Source organism: Rhamphochromis longiceps, linkage group LG16, assembly GCF_057381845.1.
Source record: "Rhamphochromis longiceps isolate RC_006_pf linkage group LG16, R_longiceps_female_GT1.1, whole genome shotgun sequence".
NCBI lineage: Eukaryota > Metazoa > Chordata > Actinopteri > Cichliformes > Cichlidae > Rhamphochromis > Rhamphochromis longiceps.
This window is the reverse complement of record NC_140572.1, coordinates 6,754,505-6,776,653: the sequence shown is the minus strand read 5'-3', so window position 1 is coordinate 6,776,653 and position 22,149 is coordinate 6,754,505. Positions and strand designations below refer to the sequence as shown.

Here is a 22,149-nt window from a genome sequence, read left to right as displayed (position 1 = left end):
ACATTAATGGCAGAGAAAATACTTTTCTGGCATTTACTATCTAAATCAATTCAGCCTGCGCAAATGTGGGTATGAGCCTGCTGCTCAGCCGGTGTTTGCAGGTGGATTACTAAAGGAGCGTAAAATCTAAAAAAGACACAAAATAACCCAAAAGACACACAGAATGACCACAGATTCATTGAAAGGGATCGTATGTCTGCGTCCCAGGGCTCATTTCATCAGCATTTGTCTCTTATGTATCTAGTGTGACAGCATCAATATTCCTCTTTGTATCATAAAGCATAAAATTACTGTAATGCAGCACTTACCCATGCATTCCTCCTCAATGTTGCCCTCGCTGTTGAATAGAAAGGATGAACAACCCCACCAAAACAAGCTGCAGCTGTGCTGAAGAGCCCTTTCAACAGCAACAAGAATATTAATAAGGGAACACTGGCGCACACACCGTAGCACTTGAACTTCTCCTCATTTAGGCCTCAGATTTCGTCACTTCATAAGGTTTGTTACTGCAACATTTTCCTGCCTGTATAGAGAGACAATTTTTCCAAAGTTTGAGCCACCCCGCTGCTGCTAATGATCAGTGCGGATGCACACAGCTCTCTGCCGAGCTGGATACACAGATTGACTCATACTCTCTCTGGTGCGTTTGATTGCTCCAGGTGCGGGTGTAACACACTTCATTACAGAGAGGAAACACCGAAAACAAAAGTGTGTACATTGGAGATTATTTTGCGGCTTTTATGTTTAGTAAAAGTGTAATTGTGTCACACTCTGCTCTAATTAGAGGGTAGCAGCAAGCGCACAGCAGCTTGGTCACTCTGTTTAACACAGTAGTCCAAGAAAAGATGTCAAGGAGACATGTACATCAATATAAATTATAGCTTGGGCCTTTTTTATGTCTGCAATCCTTTAATGTGTGTTGCAGATGTGGCTCAAGTGGTAGAGTGGGGCATCTACCAATCGAAAGGTCAGTGGCTCCGTCTCAGGCTCCTCCAGTCCAGCTGTCGAAATATCCCTGGGCACGATACTGAACCCCAAATTGCCCCCAATGCATCCATCGGAATATGAGTGTCTGTATGGATGTTAGATTAAAAGTGCTCTGTGTGTTTGTGTGTGAGATTCAGAGACTTAAAGTAAGTGCTTTAAGTGCTCAAATTGAGTTGAAGGGTGCCAAATAAGTACCATTCCATTTATCTGTGACTGCATTTATTTTGAAGTATATTTAAACAGCATGTATCTCTCTCTGCACCTAGGTTCTGCAAATTATCTCAGCACATTCATACCCTTCAATGAATTTTGACTTTTCCTTTTAAGACTTCCCTCGGGACAAATTTTGAACCTTGCATGAGATTGAGTAACTAAACACACTGAAGAATAAAGGATGAATCAAAACTAAAAACCAAGACAACACTTTCTTTCTCACTTGTGAGAAAACACTACATATACATCTACCGTTGAGTCATGAAATGCTCTTTTCCACAGTGACAAGGAAGTATGTAGCAGATGCCAAGGATGCTGCGTACATAACCTTTCTTTTTAAATTTGGAAAGTAGAATCTGAAGCCACCCAGTCCACCACTTGAGTCAAAGTCATGTGAAACTATTAAGACTTGGCGATAAACCTTGCAAGCGTGGCAAAACAATCTCTTGAACTGTACATGCACTTTGTGCCTGCGTGCGTGTAAGGTGTGCCTTTGTGTGTGTGAGGAGCCATGGCTGATGCTATTCAGATGTATTCTGAGTAGTGTCAGGGGAGAAGTTGAATCCTGCCTCTCACCTTCTGCTCTCTCACCTGTTAAGCCGCTGACAGTTGACACTGCATTGCTGCTTCCCATCAGCCTGCAGCCATTTTTGGTGATAGATGGGAAGAGCGTGAGAGAGCAGGAAATGGCCGAGAGACAAAAGAATGAGAAAAATCATTAAGCTCCAAGCTTTTGTCTTTCTCCTATTGTCTCCTCCTTCAATTCTGAAGCGACTTGCCGGTCCCTCCAAAACTGCTTCGCTCTTTGGGGCTGGATATGTTAATGCAATCACCACCAACACTGCCTCCATCTGTCTGGCCTAAATTGAGCAGACTCACAGCTGCTCCCAGGAGTTTGGGGCTGTAAAACAAAACAGGAAGAGCTGGAACGGAGCACTTATACCCTCTGTCTGCCTGGGCCGGCTCTCGGTACTATAAATCCACCTCCTCCCTCTCTTTGTGACCGTCTTGGTTTATCCCTTGGTCACTTTAGGTTGATGTTTGGCAGACAAAACCTACAATTTCGGTCGTCGGTGAAGTTGTTCATCAAGAAATAACAGTCACAAAGTTTTGTTCTCGCAAAATTCAAAGGCGCTGCTTTGTGAAATGAGCATTTTGAAGACTTCTCTCAATTTTTCTAGATCAAACGATTAAAAAAGGGAGGCGCTGATTTTTGTATTACACTGCAAAGAATGCTGCTGTGTATAAACGGATTTAAAACATAATGGTTTTCATCCCTGTTACTCAATCTCTACACAACCCACTAAGCAAAAGCAGCTCCCTAACAGAGCATCAGCAACCTCTTTGATCCTCCCCCCTTTTGTCTGTGCAGTGCTGAGTGTGGGTATCCTACGTTTTGGGCAGTAAAGTACATTTCCCCTCATGATTTTATGGATACAGAGTGAGAAAAATAGGATTTGTTAAGTAGCTTACATGGACAGTTGTATGCTTTAAACAGAAATGTGTGTTTTTTGCTGCGGTGCATGTTCATACCACAGGGAGAGTGTTCTGGTAGAGCATTCAGTCTGCACAGAGCCTTTTAGTTTGGACGCTTCCTTCCTCATCTGCTCTTTGCAGCTTGATGAGCTCCCTTCAGAAGCAGACACAGCACAGCTTTTTAGCAATGCTTCCAAAATGCCTTCAGCAGCCACAGTTAGTGAGACAGTTGCCCTCCGTGGCACTACAACTCCTGTGCTGACACACGTTTAAGCCTCATTGCAGTTTCCAACTGGAAGCCAAAGTAAACTTTATGTTAGCATGATGATATTACCAGTTTATTGTTTTTTTTCTGATTTTGGTTGGTTTGTAAAACCGTTGATGATTGAGCCATGAATTCACATCAGGTAATTAGAGAAAAAAACAAAGAAAAAAAAGCCACCACCGTCCAACAGAGCGTGTCAAGCTGTGAGGAAGGTTTTAGCATTCCATCAGAATAAGGACACTTAAGTCCTAAGAGCATAGCCAGGTCTTTTAATTAACTCAGGTTCCTTATTGGCAAGGTCCTTCTGCGCAGTGATTCTCCCGCTGAGGTGTCTAACCTGCCATTACTAACTAATTATGAGCCTCCTTATCTATTTCTAGGTGACTTCACTGACCCCCTCCACTTCTCCCGTTCTTGGAGGGGTCTCATATTGGAGAGGTTAGCAGGGGGATATGGAGTACTGCAACAAATGGTCCATTAATTGATTAGTGTGTAATTTGTGTAAGTGATTTATCTATTAAGTAACTTATGAGGCAAAAGTGCAGAACATTTGATGTCTTCAGCTTTCTAAATGAAATGATCTGCTGTATATCTCTCTAAACTCTGTGCATTTGGGTTTTAGATCAGTGGAAAGAACAAAATTAATCATTGCACTGATGCACTGATGCCCGACTTCCACTGTTCACACGATGGATATTTTTTCAGTCTTTTGAAAAATGGACTAATCTGAGCTTTTAGGCCGGATTAAGTGTTATCTTTGCATGCAACTAATGTGAATGGAATTGATGTAGAGATTTCTTTAGGTCTAGATTGTACTACAGACAAGCAGGTTCACGCTACAGTGTCCAGACTGCCTCGTTCAAAGGCAGATTTAGCAGAGCGATGAGTTTATTTTGGGAAAGTTATATAAATTGTTGGACACGTATCCTTCGAATTTGACAGTGGAAAGCGGTGCAAATAGATCTTTAACTCCGACTTGTAACTTCCACAAATACTAATTTCATTAGAGGATAAATGATCTCTAGCTTCAGCCACAATAGTTACTTGGCGCGTCATACTTTTAGTGCAAGTCACACTCACTGAGACATACCCCTGACTTACTCACAGAACACCTAGGGACCCTGAGAGCCCTCCTATCCTTGGAAAATATGTGACTGACTTCAAGCCAGATCAGATTTGACGTGTACGATAAATGATATTCTGGGCAGCCGAGTGAGACAAGCCACATAACTACCATATTTCTGATTTTACACAATGTTCTCTTCCCGTCACATCACTGACATCCAATCTACCTTGAAATGAACTGGGAGCCCATCTTGAAGACTGGGCCTGATCTGAATACAGCTTCACGGACTCTTCTGCTTCTGTATTTCCACTATTTATGTTACAGCTTTCACACAAACACACATTTTTATTAACATTTTCTTTACTTTCTCTAATTTTTTGACCCGTTTGATTCACCACGCAGCAAATATAGGTCACATTTTTAAGAGATGAAACCCCCCACCGAGGTTCAATTGTGTGTCAGATTGTTATTGTCGTCGCTGGGATTTTTTTTTTGTGATGTCTCCAATCTAACACCTGGATTTTTGTGCAACCTATTGAACTCGTGGCATTGTTTTATTGTTTAGTGTAGGTGTTGCTGACTCAGTCTGCCTCTGAATGTGACTGTTTCGGGGCAAAGCTGTTGCTTTTGCTGGCGTATTGTTGTGCAGTATAAAAATATGTATGGATAATCCTGGCAGCCTCTGTTCAATTTCTGGTCCCTGCAGCCATGTAGCTGTGCTGAGTGGGCCCTTTTCCTTTTTTGCTGCGATGCAGGTATTCGACGAGGTTGAAACATTGGCCTTAATGTGGTTTGAGCTGTACCCTTCCTCACACAAAACGAGGTTAGGTGCATTAGCTAAAAAGCTGGGGATTCTGATGTGTGTTAGCGCTGCACGTGCATTTTGCTTGTCAAATCTTTTTTTTTTTTTAATGCAGCAAGTTAAAAACAGACTCACTAGGGACACAGTTCGACCAGTCAGGTGATGCTACCAGGAAAAAAAATGTTTAGTAAGAAAAAGGAAGCTCACAAACAAAACGAACGTGCAGCAGCAGCTGTGCCACCTCCAAACTAAAAAGATAAGATTATCAGGTGAGATGCATATAAGCCTCTTGTGTTTACCAGACACTCTCTGGTGTTCTGATCTTTGCTGATTGTGGTTTGCAGGGAGCCATGAAACCAGGCTGAGCGAGGAGTTCATTACTTTCCTTACACCTTTTTTTTTTTTTTTTTTTTTTTTTTTTTGAACTGATCTTGGAAAAGTGCCACGGCATCTGCAGAATTAAGTTTTCAGTTCCTTCAGTTTTACTTGAAGGATAAAGCCTTCGTTTTTGCTATGTCTTTCTTATTGGCAGCAAGTCTTGAGAAGGCATGACAACTGGCAATGTGTTAATATAGTTTCCTTTTTAATTTCCTTAAACAGCTGGCCCTGCAGTTTTTTTTTTTAGCAGTAAACAGAGGAGTTGTTGGACTATTTTCAGCAGTGCATTAATTAATTCACATTGGGTGATATAATGAGTATCTCTGGCAGCACGACCATGTTTAGGGGCCTGGAGTTAAACTTAACTGCAGTGTGTTTATTGCACTAAAGACATCTTTTTGTGATCTGAATCTTGTGGTTTTACCAAGCTTTGGATCCACATACAGTCCATGCCAAGTCATTGTGATGTTAACAAACCGGTTTGACATGATTTAAGCTTTGTGACATGGCGTGTTATCCTGTTGATAGCAGCCATCAGGAGATGAATACACTGTTTTCAGTGTATTTTCTGTGTTTGTTGTAATGAGTTGTTATTTGACTGACTGTTTGAGGCAGTCTGGCCATTCTCCTCTGACCTCTGTAATCAAAAAGAGATCTGAGACATCCAGCGCACTGGATATTTTCTCTTTCCCATCTAATTCTCTGTAAACCTTGAAGATGGTTGTCTAAGAAAACCCCTTGAGATCAGCAGTTTCTGAAACAACCATACCATGTTCAAAGTCTCCTAAATCACCTCTCTTCCGCATTCTGATGCATGATTTGAACTTTATAGGTTGTGTTGATCATGTCTACATTCCTTAAACATGTTAATACCATGTGACTGGTTGATTAGATATTTATGTTAACACATGTACCTAATAAAATGCTCTGTGATAGTAAAATATCAGCAAATTGAGTCATTATGTAAAATAACTCAGTATTAAAAAATTAAAGAACTTGACCTTTTAAACATTTTATACAGATACGTTGTGTCATTATCATTACTGATGCACTTATGAATAAGCAGTACTTTGATGCTGCACCAAGAGATGACTCATTTTAGCTGCAGATAAAAACAGGCAGTTTAACCCTCTCAGGCTCAAATTAAGTTTTTGTTGCTAATGCACAAAAGAATACCTGCAGTGGTACTTCTGAGTAAAAAAAAACCTCATAAAATATATATGTGGGGTAATCAGGTTGTTAGCTTTTAACTGTTGCAAATCTGCAACGCCTGCCTTGAGAGGGTTAATAAAAATAGAAATATATAGTACGACTGTAAAAATACAGCACTGCAAAATCAGCGCCAAGTAGCTACAAAACATGTTATATATTGGTTTGGAGAGTGTTCAATAATCAGTGGATATGGAGGTAATGCATATCTAACAGAGAAAGAGAGAGTAAGAGTCACAGGCAGAGCCTCGTCAACCTGATCTTTCTTATTCTGCCTTCTCTTTCGAACTCCTTCCATTTCTGATGCTCTGCAAAAAGCCACACACCTGCAGGGGAGCACAGTAAAAACCATACAATGAAAAATCCAGAGAAACACATATCGTGTGTAGCATTAAATTAAATTGGTTCAAACTGGAGTAAAGAAATCGGACAGAGAGTGATGGACATGGATACATTCTGTAAAATAAGACAGGGAATTAAAGGGACAACCAGTGAGAGGATGAGGCTGCTGGAATGAGATGAATCACTTGAAGAAGTAACTTCACTCATATTGACAGTAATCATTGTGGTGCCGGGCCTCGGAGAGTGGCAAAGCAGCGGCGGCAAACAGCATAGCAGATGTCAAACAGCTTTTCAATCACTTTCCCGGGCTTTTAAGCAGGCTCAAAACATATGGGTTGCATCCATTAGTGCAATAGGCTGCAGTCCTTTCACTGCACCCTTTTGCTCTGCTCTCTTGGCATTACCTCTCAAATAACCTGGACGATGTCAGGCTTTCTGTGACCGAATGCAGCTTTAATGCAAGCTGTAGCTACGGTACGACCACGGAGCCACAGTTTAACTTTCTATTATGTCAAACTGTGTAGTTGTGCCTGTGTGAATGTGCAAACTGTTGTGGCTATATCCCTCAGTGACTGCAGCGCATTTGCCTGTGGTTTCCTCCAGTTGGGGTTTGGTTACTGCTGGCTCACCACAGCGGCTCACTCTGCTTTACACATTTTCTCTCTGCCTCCCTGCCACTCTTTTCTCTACCAGAGCCATTGGAAAAGAAAAAAGGAAAAAAAAAACCCCAGAAAAAGTCCTTTACTGAAGTGTGCAGGCTGTTTTCCTCAATGGCCTTTGAGTCAGTCAATGAGCCACCTGTTTGGCTTCTCCCAATGTTTAGTCAGAACTCATTTGGAGCTGCACAGCACTTTGCTTCCCTGCGGTAATGACAGAACTTATTAGTTATTTCACTGCCCTGAACTGGACCACTGAGAAAGTAGTATTCAACGCAAAAATCAACAGAAGAAACCAGCACTCTCCCAGCAGACCTTAGAAACAACTCTGAGGTAAGAATGGTAACTTAAATGCACTTTAGAACAGCACACAGCAACACTACATATGAGCGGGCGTAGGGAGGTTTGGGGTCTTCACTCACCCCGGTTCTGTTAGCCGTCAGGGCTGGGGGGCTGGGAGGAGGTGCTGGCCGTCAGATTGGGGTCCGGGATGCGGGACCTCCCTGCTACTGCAGATAAGGAGGCGGTCCGCTTGCCTCCACCCCAGAGAGAAAGGTTACATCTCCTGGGTCTAGGTGTGGCTTGCCCCTCTGGGGGCGGGGGTACCTGGACCTGGGATATAGAGAATGTTTGGGGAGTGCGACTGTCTGTGCAGTGTCTATTTGTGTCTGTCTACACGTTGGGTGAGTGCCGAGTATTTGGTTGTGTATATGGGGTGGGAATGCACGTCTGTGTCCGCGTGTGCCTGTTCGTCTGTGTCTATATGTCAGGTTGGGTCTTAGACTCAACCTCTCTGGGTACATCTCAGGCCCTCTAAAGTACGGAGGCCTATCTCCCCTCACCACACTCCCTGCCGGTGGCTGATGCCCTCAGACGTTGGTGTGTTGGTAGTTCTTGTCGACTGGGGCTGGGCGCTCATGTATGTACCGGCTCACTCCTGGTGGCCGATTGGCGGGGCCAGGCGCCTGTGGCCCGCCTGGGCCCCTTCCAGGGGGTGGGGTGCCCTCAGGCCTCTGGCCTCTGGGCCTGAAGCTCGGTCCTCTCTGGCACAGCTGGCTGCCGGCAGAGCCCGCGGGCAAGCCACTGCAACCCCCTCTGGCCTCTGCTCCGTAGCTGCTGGGTGACCTCTCCTTTGGGGCTCTACTCAGCTCTTCCCAGGAGGGTGGCACGGTTCCCCCCCTTTTTGGTGGTCCTCCTCGGGTCCTCGTACTCTGGGGCCTCTGGATGTCTGGGGCCTGGATCTCCTCCATACCTGCTTCATACCCTGGTGGACGGGGCTGTGGCTCCCCACACTCCCTAGCAGATCGTTACATGGAGAAACCTTTGGAATACAAGCATGCTGATCCACACAGGTATGCACACAGGTGTACACAGACGCGGACTACACCTTTCTTGGCTGCTGCCTCAAAGCACATTGTGCGCTGTTTATCTTGCGTGCTGCACAATATCGTTTAATATTTAGTATCTACTGTTATCTACTGCTAGCTAGTTTATTGTGATGGTGCTGTATTTATTATGTTGCTCTTTCTTTGTTTGCTTTCTCTTCTGTTTTTTTTTTCTCCATACAGGTGATCCAGGTGTTTTGTTTGTTTTTCTTTCTTTCTCCCCCCCCTCTCTTCTCCCCTCTGTATTTCTTTCTCTCCCTCTTTCTTTCATTCTTTCTCCCTGTCCTATCCCCCAGTCATGTCTGTCCCGTTTTATAGCAACCGAAAATAAAATAAATACATAATTATAATAAAGGTCAATTAAATGGACCAATATGGCAAGGCCATGATGATCCACTTGGTAAAATAAATCCGCTTGGCATCTTTCTTGGCCTTAAGACAACAATTCTGATGGCTAAAGATCCAAACGGGACAAAAAAGAAAAGAAAAAAAAGAATGGTAACTTAATAAAAAAACAATGGTTGCAACAGATTGTGACATTTTGGCTTTCTAGTCATATACAAAAACTGATTACTTTGAACATCAAACTAGAGACTCAAAGTTATTTAACTAAGAATAAGAATGGCCTGTACTTGTATAGCGCTTTACTTAGTCCCTATGGACCCCAAAGTGCTTTACACTACATTCAGTTATCCACCCATTCACACACACCTTCACACACTGGTGATGGCAGCTACATTGTAGCCACAGCTGCCCTGGGGCGCACTGACAGAGGCGAGGCTGCCGGACACTGGCGCCACCGGGCCCTCTGACCACCACCAGTAGGCAATGGCGATTGCTGCAAAAAGTGGTAAAGTGGAGCTTTAAAGATGAATCTTAATTACACTAATCAGGCATACCATTATAAGCATTGGGGCTGCATAGGAACAGACCAGTCAGAGTGCCCCATCCTGATCCCTGTCCACTACCGAAAGTACCAATAATGGTCACGTGAGTGTCAGAACTGGACTACGGAGCACTGGGAGAAGGTGGCCTTGTCCGATGAATCATGTTTTCTTTGATGACCTGGGAACACCTGACAGCAGGATGCACTACGGCGAGCCAGTGGTGGCTAGGTGATACTTTGGGCAATATTCTACAGGGAAGCCTTTGGTCTGGAAATCTATCTGGATGTTATTTTGATACGTACCACCTGCCTAAGCATTGTAACAGACCAAGAAATAGTATTCCCTGATGGCTGCGGCCCCTTTTAGCAGGATAATGCATCCTACCACAAAGCAAAAAATGCTTTGTGGTAGGATGCCACCGGTACCGGTCCGTGGCCCGGGAGTTGGGGACCGCTGACTTAAGGGATCCGTTGCTAACACGGTGCCAGGCACCTCAGCACAGCTTCAGGGGTTTAGTGGAGTCCATGTCTCGATGGGTCAGGGATGTCTAGGCAGTAAAAGGGGGACCAAAACAGTATTTGGCAGGTGGTCAGAATACTGTGGAAAAGGAAACTGATGAAAACTAATTCAGCATGACTGTTCATAGGGTAGCTTTGCCAAAATGGAATTAAAATTATTTATTGGGCTCGGGTGTTACGTACAGCTAAATCACTGCCATTATGGGGGGGGGGGGGGAGCATTTTGAAATTGTATTACCCAAAGCATAATAGGATGTAGTGAAAATAGACAAACAATAGGATTGACAAGATCCACAAATAATGTCATTCTAGCCCTCATGTATCTAAAACACCCAAATCTTACCTAACAGATAATTGCCCCATATAAACCTGAACCTGGTCGAAAGAGACCAGACATTTAACCTTATAAAAAGTGTCCTAGCACATTTTTCACCCAGCAGCACATCTCATTACTGTAGCTGTAACTTCAGTAATTGCAAATAAATTCTCCAATATGGCTTGTCTAGCTAAGAGATGGATAAATATGTCATGTGTCAGGAAAAGAACAAGAAAGAAAAATGAACAAATAACCATTTACCAAACCCCAGTGATACAGCTTTTCCCGCAACCAGCAGTCTTCAATGACTCATACTTCACACAAGGAGCCAAAACAAACTCAGGAACCCTGCCATTTTAAAAGTATTCCTTTCTCTGTAGGCTGATGGAGTGTCCACGCAGACGTCATTACAGCCACATTTTTCACTCCTCAACTCACAAAAGTCCACAATGGGCCCGCTAATGGCTTGCATCTTATTTACATTGCGTTCGCTAAACCTCAGCTGAAAATTTTAAAGGCTCTCTGCTAATGTTTGTGTTGCTAATGCAAAGTCTTGTGTGTGGATTCGGTGCAAGTCTCTTTCACTCTGTGGCTGTTGCCTTTTCTCTCACTCTCTCCCAATCTCTTTCCCCTTTAATGGTATCACTCACTATCTTCTAACTGGTAGTTTATCAGCAAAAGCTATGTCAAGGCAGCAGGCTGTTCACTGTGCTGTAGAAAGTTTGTGTGTTACTGGATGTACTGTATAAGAAGGAGGAGGAAGCAGTCAGCAGTAGCAAGTTGTTAAGAAACTCATTACCCTGCAGCACAATATTAGTAAAGAGCATCACGATAATACCTTTGCTCGCATTGCTTGTTCGGCCAGGGTTTACTCTCATATGTTACACCTGTGAGGTGTGTGTGTGTGTGTGTGTGTGTGTGTGTGTGTGTGTGTGTGTGTGTGTGTGTGTGTGTGTGTGTGTGTGTGTGTGTGTGTGTGTGCACATAATCTGTGGAGCTGCCTCCCATATCCTCAGCTTAATACTGTCGCCATTCACTGCTCAGCACTGATAGCATAGCTTAGCCTGCAGCCAAAGCAAGCTAGACATGGAGCGCCTGTTTATTGTGGGTATAAATGATAGGACTTCCATTAAGAGGATGGAACTCTTAGCAGAATAGCTTTATTGCACAGCTGGACATTGTCGATTTCTGATATGCCTTCATTTGCTGCCAACATTTTAAGCGGTTATGAATATTATTGTTGAAATAATATTTGTATTTTTACCTCTTTTTCCCTCCCCCACCCTCTTCCTCCTGTCTTCTCCTCCCTGTTTCTCTCTCTATAAAGCAACAGTATTGCAGCATCTGCAGTGTGTGCCTTCAACTTGAGCGCCATCACCCAGGCCTTCAACGGGCCTTTCCGCACCCAGGAGAATCCTCGTTCCACTTGGCTTCCCACGCCCAACCCCATCCACAATTTCCAGGTTAGTTTAACCACACACCTCCTCACTGAGACCACTGTTTAAAAGTTAAATCAGTCAGTTACCTTTTTAAACTGTGAAAGAGGAAACTGTAATTAGAGCTCCAGTTCACGGATACCAGTTTGCAGAAGTTAAGCCATTTCAATCAGACACCAGACAGCTACCATTCAACCAGCATGGTTATCATTGATTTAATTCAATTCAGTTTTATTTATATAGCGCCAAATCACAACAACTGCTTATACTGTAAGGTAAAACCATACAATAATATAGAGACACCCCCAACAATCAGATGCCTCCCTATGAACAAGCACCTGGCAACAGTGGGAAGAAAAAACTCCCTTTTAACAGGAAGAAACCTCTGACAGAACCAGGCTCAGGGAGGGGCGGCCATCTGCCGCGACTGGTTAGGGATGGAGTGGGGGAGACAGGACAAAGACACGCTGTGGACAAGAGCCTGAGATAAATAATAACTAATGAAAATAAAATGAGGTGAGTGTAGAAGAAACACTCAGAAATGCGCATCATGGGAATCTCTCAGCAGCATAGGCTAATTGCGGCACATCTAAGGGAGGGTAACTATATGCTTTATCAAAAGCAAAGTTTTAAACCTAATCTTGATAGTAGAGAGAGTGTTTGTCTCCTGAATCCAAATTGGCAGTTAATTTTACAAGAGGGAGGTCTGAAAGCAGAAGCCGCTGTCTTCCATTTTACTTTTAAATACATAAGGAACCACAAGTAAACCTGCAATCTGAGAGTGAAGTGCTCTGTTGGGGTGATATGGTACTATGAGGTCTTTAAGATAAGATTATGCCTGATTATTAAAGACCTTGTATGAGAGGTGTTGCGGTTCTTTTTTGTTTTTTTGTTTTGTTTTGTTTTGTTGTTTTTCCATAACTTGTGTATCTGCAAATATACACATTCTGTATTTTTCATATGAAAGAAACTATACTGTGGTGGGGCTTGCTAATTTCTTGTTTTTGATTTATGTATGTTATGTTTTGTTTTACTTCATATGTTTATATGTTTCATATGTTGTTTGTTTAATTTAAGACAAAAAAAAATTAAATGAATGAGAGGTAAAACTTGAGGGGGTAGGGACAAATAAGTAAATACTTCAGCCTACTCCTTTTCAAACAAATAATGGAATGATATTTTGTAATGATTGTGAAGGCACATGTTTGAAATGTTTGAAATAAAAATGAACTGAACTGAACTGAACTGAACTGAGAAGGATTTCTAAAGCTGGGGCAAGCCTCAAGTGGCCATTTGACGAAGTGCAGTTTTTGGCACTTCCAGTTCCTATTCTTAGCACACTGATTAAGATAAAGAGTTACCCTGCTGTCCTTCCTTCTTTTCCAATTTGTAATCTTCTGATTGCAAAATACTGTGAAAACAAAAAAGTTCAGTATCTTGCTTTTTCTTTCATTCATGCAACATTTCGACAAAAGCTTCGAAACCCTAAAAGAACATTTGCCAATTTTCTCAGTTGCTGCACTCTCCTGCATAAAGATGACTCAATTCATCTTAAATCAAAATGAAAGTCATCTTCAGTTGTAAGAAATATATATCCTTTCCTTCAGTTATTGGCTTCAGGCTGTAACACTGTGACATTTTTAGTCGGAAAAATGGATCCGTAATCTAGGATTTCACACCATTTGGTGTGTAGAGCTTGCTGCTGGTGCTGCACAGCATGGCTGCAGTCTCCAATTCTCCAAGTTAGCAGCTGAAGGCAAGAAGTAGATTTCAACCAATTAGATACTGTGATTACCACAAAACCACATATTGATAATCACCCGTCAGTCCGTCATTGTCGTTCACCAAAAAAAATAGAATCAGCAAACAAATCAGCCTCTCATTTCAAATCCCAGAGAATGAGCAGAAGTTGCAATCCACAGCTAATCTCTGCTGCACAAACAAAGCTTTTCAGAACACTGTCATTTCATACTTTTTCTTCTCAAGTGCCTCATTAAGCTGCTGCGCTGTTAGTGTGTTCACATAACATTCCATTCAAAAGTTGCAATTACTCAGACTTCATAGATTTAGGAATTGAAACAATCTCGCCAGACGAGGCGTATTGATTCGGTAGGTGTAAAGAAGAGTGTGTGGCATGCTCTTTGTTTGTTTTTTCGTGCTTTTGTCCATGCCTCTCTCGCTGCCTTTTAGATTTTCTTATATGCATTTTACAGTTTCACATCTTCCTCTTACTTTATACCCTTTTGTCCAAATTCCAACATTGCCTTTCTTTTGCAGTGCGGTACTATAGATGACAAGGGTCTGAATCAGGGCTTGACAGAGCGCAGTCTGCAGGACGCCCAGCGGCTTTACCTCATGAACGATGTTGTCCAGCCGGAGTCTATTGATCCGCTGGTCATGCAGGATGACGTTCGCTTCTCAAACCTAGTTGTGGACATTGTTCAGGGCATGGACACTCTCTTCCATGTTATGTACATCAGCACAGGTTAGTAGTGAAAGAGGAAAACCAAAACTTTAAGATTGAGGAGGTAGGTTCCTTGCTTTATTTTGTCTGTCTCTTTTAGAGTACGGCACCATCCTGAAGGCACTGGCTACCCCCAACAAGAACCTGCAAGGCTGTTACCTGGAGGAGATGGAGCTCTTCCCATCAGGTGTTCGAGAACCGATCCTGAGCCTGCAGATCCTGCATAGTGACAGGTCACTCTTTGTTGGGCTCAACAACAGAGTCCTGAAGATCCCGCTGGAGAGATGCTCCACCTACAAAACGGAGACGTAAGTACAGCAAGCTTGTAAAAGCTCACTCATCCAGGATGGCTTTGTTTTAAATGACAGCATGTGTAAAGAATCTTGCGCCGCTGACGTCAGTGGGGTGAGGGGATTTTGGATGTCGATTTGCAGATGACTTCAGAGGCATTTGGCTGAGTCTGTTCTCTGCAGCACAAAACAAGTCCATCTGAATTAAAACGTTACAGCTCTGCATGCTTTTGTAACTGTAACATTGTAGCAGTAAAAAAACTGTGTTGCTTTGTCACATAGTTTGGCATTTCCTTCATTAGAACATCAAAAATAAACACAAAGTTCTTTTTTTTAATCTATGAATGGGCTGCAGAGAGAGACTCAGCCCATTTTTAGATAAAATACCACACTGTGTGCTCCTTTTTGATGTTTTGATCTCACAAGCCTAGATGTGACAACTGTGTGTATATCAGGGGTGTCCAACTCCCCTCCTCGAGAGCTACCGTCTTGCAGATTTTAGACAAATCCTTGTTCCAACCTACCTGAATCAAATGAATGGCCAAACTTGATGACATGCTGAAGAGGTAATCCAACCATTTGGTTCAGCTGTGTTGGAGTAGGGATGCATCTAAAAGCTGCAGGACAGTAGCTCTCAAGGACTGGAGTTGGACACCCCTGGTGTCAGATCTTCAAAGATTTTTTTCCTCGTTCAACCACTGGACTGCTGCTCAGGATTACTCTGCTCAGTGCTGCCACCCGTGGCTGAAGGTCATATTACATTCTAAGCTTTCTTAATTATTATCATAGTATCAATTTACACCTTTGATAAGTAGATACTTTGAAGATACTCTCATTTGGGGCTGCCAACAAGGGTTGCTGTTAAATTGATTACAACATTCTGGCATCGGAACATCTCCGATTCAGTCCTTGCAGGAATCTTTGTTAAAAGCGCTCCTCTTCTCATTGTTTTACATTTGCATTTTTTTTTTTGCTCTGTTTTCTAAAAGTCCAACTATAAAAATAATGCAAATAACAAGCTAAAAGATAGCACACCTTATTTTTCTTAAAGCTGTTATGCCCTATACATCGGGTATATATTTAATTGCTAATTTTAAGCTTTTTGGCGTTGGGTTCATTTTAACTTGCTTGGTCCCCTATTGAAGACAATTATCTGTCCTCAGCTAGGATTAATGTCTGGAAGGCCTTGCCTATAATCATTAAAGTCCTTATGGAACCAGACGAATGAATGGGGTGGTATCTGCTAGCTGGAGGAAATTAATTTGTTGTGGTTTTTCTTCTTCTTCTTTTTTTTGCAGTAAGGAAGTTGTGCATAATACAGAGACAGCACTGTTCTGCCTTTTGTTTGTGTCTGAATCAGAGGATAAATAAAAAGTTATGTGTGAAGCGACCTCATACGCTGCCAGAGAAGTTTTTCTACAGGCATGCCTTTGCGTGACAGAGGTACAAAGACTCAGAGAGGGAGGGAGGGGGGCTTTCCTCTCCCATCTCCAGCTCCAGTGTTATTCATGTGAAAGTCTCCGTGGTGGGTGAGGGGAGTTTGTCGAGGCTTCTGCATCTGATCATCGCCACCTGTGTGTGTGTGTGTGTGTGTGTGTGTGTGTGTGTGTGTGTGTGTGTGTGTGTGTGTGTGTGTGTGTGTGTGTGTGTGTGTGGGGCAGTCTCCATGGTGTGATATATGCGTGGGTTGGTGGTGGACACTTTCTAATATGCATGCTGCATGATGAGTCAGCTCATTGTTTCTACTAAAAATCCAAACTCCTAGACACACCGGAGCAGACACTCACACACACCAGGAAAAGGTGACCATTGTGTTTAATAAGACGTGGGTGGGTGAGATTTGCAAGATGAGAATCAGGCACAAAAGAGGAACAAGAAGAAAGAGATCGAAAAGGCGAGTAAAATAAGCTATTTAAGACACACAAAGGTGAAACGATAAGAAGAGTGGGCTCCAAGGGCATAAGAGGAAGGGGGAAGGCTGGGAGGTTGGGAAGAGGGCCGCATTTAATCTAGTTTGTGATATTCTGCTCACCCCTGCACTTCATACGTATTATCTTTCACATTGCTCTGCAGCCAAAGGCAAAACGAGCTGGAGAATACAACAGTTTTGAACCTGTCGGTTGGGGTGACACCTGAGCTCATTTAGTTGGACTTAAGTGACCAGAAAAAAAACAGATGTGTGATATTGAGTTAGGAGATTGTGGGGGGAAAGAGAAATGGCCAGGTAGTGAGAATTCATGCATGTGAAAAGGCCTGCAGCTTATATTTTCATTAAGTGCTGATCTGATCCAATTACTCAGATATGCCAATTAAACTTTCCAGAGCCAAAGTTGGGTTTTCACATCTTGTTTTTTCTTTTTTTTCTTTTTTTTTTTTTAGTCTCATGCTCAAATCAGAAGTTGTTCACCAAAGAAACGCTGTTTTCTTTTACACATACTGCACATACTGTGGCTTAAACAGGTTTTCGGTTGTGTTACACAAGCGTATTGTCAAGCTATTCTCAAATGTATTGTTCAGAGTAAATACACTGTGGGAAAAAAGGAATGGCCTGTGAAACTGCCAGTGGCACTGCTTAATCAGCAAGACTAGTGCTTGTTGCTGAGTATTTAAAGCTGAACCAGATAAAATTCACAGCACATCATATCGCTCAAATATACTCTGGAGAGCTTAACTGGACAGGTCACAGAGCTGGAAAGCTGCTCTAACGTACGGAAAATGCAAAGCTGAAATCTAGTTGCTGACACATAGCTGACAGTCACACTTTGTGTATAAAGTTCTCATCTGTTATCATCTATTGAGAACATGTATCTGATATAGAACTTACAAGAAATGACATGCATTTTAAAAAACACACATTTCAGTGTGTACTACCTCTTTAATTGTCCACGGTTGTGTACAAAACGGACTGGATCAGAGGTCAGGCCTGTTTGTTCTTTCACTGTGTCTTCCTGAGTATCTCTCTGGGTACACACTGTTAGCACTGCATGAAAAAGGTCCACCTGCCCTTTTGCTCTTTCCTCCTCTGAGTTAGCTCCCAATCATTGTACTGTTGTCTGAATGAGTGGAGTGAATTTCCCTCCCGTGCTGTGTGCAGCCATCCTATTCCCATGCAGCCATATATTCATTCACACCCCGGTAACAACTGAATAATCTGATATGGTTATATCAGCGAACAGCGGCCCATTAGCAGGCACACTATTATGACACATAAACAAACACTGAAGCAGGTGAGACATGATAATTATTATTATCAGCTTTGTTAGAAACCAGGTAACTGTTTAATGGACAGACTGAATAGCTGTGATGCCGAGATCCTTCATTTAAGGTTAGTTTTATCATTTCTGTAGCCACGTGGGTCCCGCGGGCTCTAAGTGATGCAAATTTTGCTATCAGAGGGGGAATGCGAAGGTCTGTAGGGATGTCTGTGTGTCCTCCAGTTTGTTTGGAGTGCCTCTATAGAGTGACGCAGAATTCTGGACACAGAGAAACTCTCCATCACTACCCACATGTAAAATTCACCTTAAAGTGGTTTTTGAGTACAGTGGTACAGCGGTTAGCCCTGTTGCCTCATGGCAAGAAGGTCCTGGGCTTCCTGTGTAGAGTTTGCATCTTCTTTTTCTGTGTTTGTAGGAGTCCTCTCCACATAATCTTGATCTCGCAGTCCAAGGACATGCGGTTAGTGGGGTTAGCTTAGTTGGTGATCGTGTTGGCACTGTGACCTCTCGCCCCATATCAATTGGGATAGGCTCCAACCCCCTGTGACCATTTGTTGGATAACGAGAAGAAACTGGATGGATAGAGTTTTCACCCTAGTATTTTGGGAATGTAAAACATATGTAATTTCATACCAAGGGGGAAGTCATTCTGCTGCTAAACTGAATAAAATGCCTCGCTTAAAGTACTCACTGATTTATCTACATCACACTCTAACACTTAATGCCGACCTAGCAGCTAGTTTGATACAGGAAGGCGGAGGTGCCCCTCTATATTTATGTGCCACAAGCAATGTTGTCATTGTTGGCTACAAGAGCGAGTACAGTAGTTCTCATGTACTCCTGGCATCTGGGGAAGTAAACATGTAGTGGATTAGTTTTATTTATTTATTAATGCAAATCATCAAAACAGGAATCCTCTGTGTTAGTACATTACACCGCTAGTGAGGCTAATGTTTATTAGCTTTGGCTCTAAGCCCATTTTAATGGCATCTCCTCAGCTTATACCAGATGACTCCACAAGCTTCATGAAATTCAGGTGGGAGTTTTTAGAGCAATCTTTCTGAAAGAAAGACAAACGGTGCTGAATATATCATAGAATATGCAATTAAATTTGAGGATTTTTTAGAGAAGGTAATTATTTTGCATTAAAGCAATATGTTCCATCAGCACCAGCTGACTGCAGGTGTCTCCGCTTGTCCTGGGTACACTGGGTGAAAACAGAGGTTTTATTAATAATAATGGATTGGATTTATATAACGCTTTTCAAGGCACCCAAAGCGCTTTACAATGCCACTATTCATTCACTCTCACATTGGTGGAAGCAAGCTACAGTTGTAGCCACAGCTGCCCTGGGGCAGACTGACAAAAGCGAGGTTGCCATAATCGCACCATCGGCCCCTCTGGCCAACACCAGTAGGTAGTAGGGTAAAGTGTCTTGCCCAAGGACACAACAACCAGGACAGAGAGCCCGGGGATCGAACCGGCAACCTTCCGGTTAGAAATGTGCTTCCCAACCCCCTGAGCCACGGTCGCCATGGCTTATTAGCCTTTAGCCGTTAGCGAGCTGCACCTATAGTCCATAACCAATGCCTCATTTTCTTTGGGTCAGTCAAGCAAGGCCATGCTTTATCCAGAAAGGTCCTTAAAGAGACACAAGTTAAACTGAAGATGGTTCAGGAGGTTCTACATACTTACTTTTAAAGATCAAAGCATGCATAATAACATATATTCAAAGACAATAAACCTCACAGCAACAACAAGCTAACACTGAGTTGATTTGAACTGTTACCAGTTAAAATCTCAATTACATAAAGTGCCTTTACTGTTCAGTTTTTCATTGCCATTGATCCACATTAGCGACGACGTCGGGGTTGAAAAACCCTGAGAGCAGAACAACGTTTGCATTGTCTTTAAGTCGAGTGTTTTTTTTTATGTTACGCTGCTAAACCTTTTCAAGCGCTGTTGATTTGTATCCTTTTAGTGATGGCTTGCAGACAAACGTTACAGCTTGTCTTGCCGTTTTTTGTGTGTGTGTCTGCATGCCCGTGTGTGTTTGCCCTTCTATTTGTGGTAATTATATTTGACCTGGCCAATTGGTACCTCTGGCTAACAGTACCGCTCTGTCCTCCACACAGCCCTCTATCTCTCTATCTCACTCTGTTAGTGGAGTGATTTATTTTGGCCGCAGCAGCGTGCAGGCTTAGCTACAGCGTTGTATCCATCAGGTCTTTTTTTCCCCCCCTGCCTCTCACTGCTTACACTGAATAAAGCAAGTTAGTCCACACTGCCAAATAGATGAAACTACAAGTTTCACAGCAGCATGGTGCTTACATCCCCTACAAAAAGCCAACTTAAAAGTTGCACTTTTCCTTTACTGGACTGGTTAACTCATTTGTCAAAACTGGAGGTGTCAGACAGGGAGAAGTGGTTGTACACGGGGGTTTCAAGTTAGATGATTTTATTATTTTTTTCTTTGACTGCTTTCACAGCTGGTGTTGAGGAGAACGAGGGCAGAGCACGAGAAAAGGAGAACGTAAGACTTCTGAAACAAAAATAACTATGAGAAGGAGGAAATGCTAAATAAATTATTAGGATAATGTCGAGGAGGATGAAACGGAACAAATCAGGCTGTTCTGTAGCAGCTGCATTCTTGCAGAAAAACCGCGCCGCTCACACGTGTGCTTACATTACGTTTTATTACAAGAGGTACAGTTGTATCTGCCTGAAGGGCTCAGGCTCAATTTGCTGTTTAAGAATTTGTGGTTATGTTTGTGTTATTAATAGTGACCCAGCAGCGTTCGTGGGGGGAAGGACGCTAAGCCTGCCTGCAGCAGGAGTGTAAAACAAGGACAGGAAACCACTAAGTGGCAATTGAGGAAAACCACTGACCATTAGCATCTCCGATTGCGCCTCTGTGTGTGGCTGCTTGTTAAAACCAAGCCACTGTCGTTCTACTGGAGCTGTAGACTTCCTGTCTGTGTCAGTGTTGGGGGAGCTTACAGCCCGGTCACCGAGCAAACTCAATTTGCCGTCGGCTGCGACTGCCAGTCTGTCAGCAGGCCTCTAGAGCTCACTGCTGCTAAGCCTGTATGACCTGTCAGAGGAACACTTCACCAGCCAAGGACTCAGGCAGATGGAGGGAGAAGGTGTTCACACAGTGGATATATTTATTACTGCTCCAGAATGCTGTTCCTTTATTACAGGTTTTGTTCTGGCTTCACTTACACTTCAGTGTAATCTTTTTTTTCTCTCTCTCTCTGCTTCATTCTCGCTCTGTCAGTTTCTGTCTAGATTGCTTTCTCAACATCCACTTTCTTCCAGCCTTGATTTAGGCTGACACAATGTCTTAACCTCCAGCATGTCTTTAAGCCCCCCACCCCAGCCCCACCGATGACTTGTAGTTACTATAAATCAAAGGACATTAATTATGGGGATTAATTAATGGAAATGCATTCCTGCTTTTTTGCATTCATTGAAATCAACAGAGGGGTTAGCTTCAGTCTTATTTTGAGAATATAATCCACTTTATAAACAATTTAGGCTATATCAAAGTGGGGCTAATCAATTCTTATTCTTAATTCAGAAAAGGGTCTTTCTAATTTCTGCCGCAAATGCAAAGTCCCTAAATTTCTCTCTAATAAATGCAGTAAACCATGTGTCGGTGTATGTTGTTCGCTTGTCTCGTTCATTTGATCTACATCAGATGCGCTGACTGTATTGCTGGGAACCCGAGCATGTGCAGTTCCGTGTTTGCTGCCATTTTAATGAGTGATGGTTTCATTATGGAGTCTCCTACACGTTACAGACTGTCACTCTTGTTGCCAGGCATCATCATCATCATCATCAAAGACACGTGTACTGTATGTATGATGTCAGTTAAAGTGGTATTTGCTCATCTCCCATCACATTCTTAGTGAGTGTTGGTCCCTGTGAATGTTAGCGCTTTTACTCAAAGCTCTGCTCATAGATAACGTTCTTGTGTATTTCCTAGTACCTTTATTAACTTGCCTCAAATTTGAGATTAGTTGTTATTTGCCTACTTTAGTTTGCTGGCAGTGTTTGTTTTTTTTCCTGTCATTGCTACAAGCCACTTAATTTCTCTGGTCACTCAGTAGCTTCTTCCTCTGTTTCTTTATTTTGGTTGTTTGTTCTTGCTTGACTTGTGACCTCACGTGTCATGTTACATCACCAGTGAGTAACAGTCAGCAAAGTAAAGGAATAAACCAGCACCGACTGGGACATCT

The 22,149-nt window shown here is 42.8% G+C and overlaps 1 protein-coding gene across 4 annotated transcripts in view; it reads left to right on the top strand.

Moving 5' to 3' along the window:
- Window positions 1–22,149, top strand: part of sema5ba (sema domain, seven thrombospondin repeats (type 1 and type 1-like), transmembrane domain (TM) and short cytoplasmic domain, (semaphorin) 5Ba) — a 204,153-nt gene that overhangs the window by 145,969 nt on the left and 36,035 nt on the right. For all 4 annotated transcript variants that reach the window (XR_014907958.1, XM_085385175.1, XM_085385174.1 and 1 more), the window contains 3 exons: window positions 11,828–11,963; window positions 14,214–14,421; window positions 14,501–14,708. Coding sequence is in view for 3 of the 4 variants with exons in the window: in XM_085385175.1 (XP_085241301.1) it covers window positions 11,828–11,963; window positions 14,214–14,421; window positions 14,501–14,708 (552 nt within the window). In the remaining variant the exon portion in view is untranslated. The remainder of the gene's footprint in view (window positions 1–11,827; window positions 11,964–14,213; window positions 14,422–14,500; window positions 14,709–22,149) is intronic.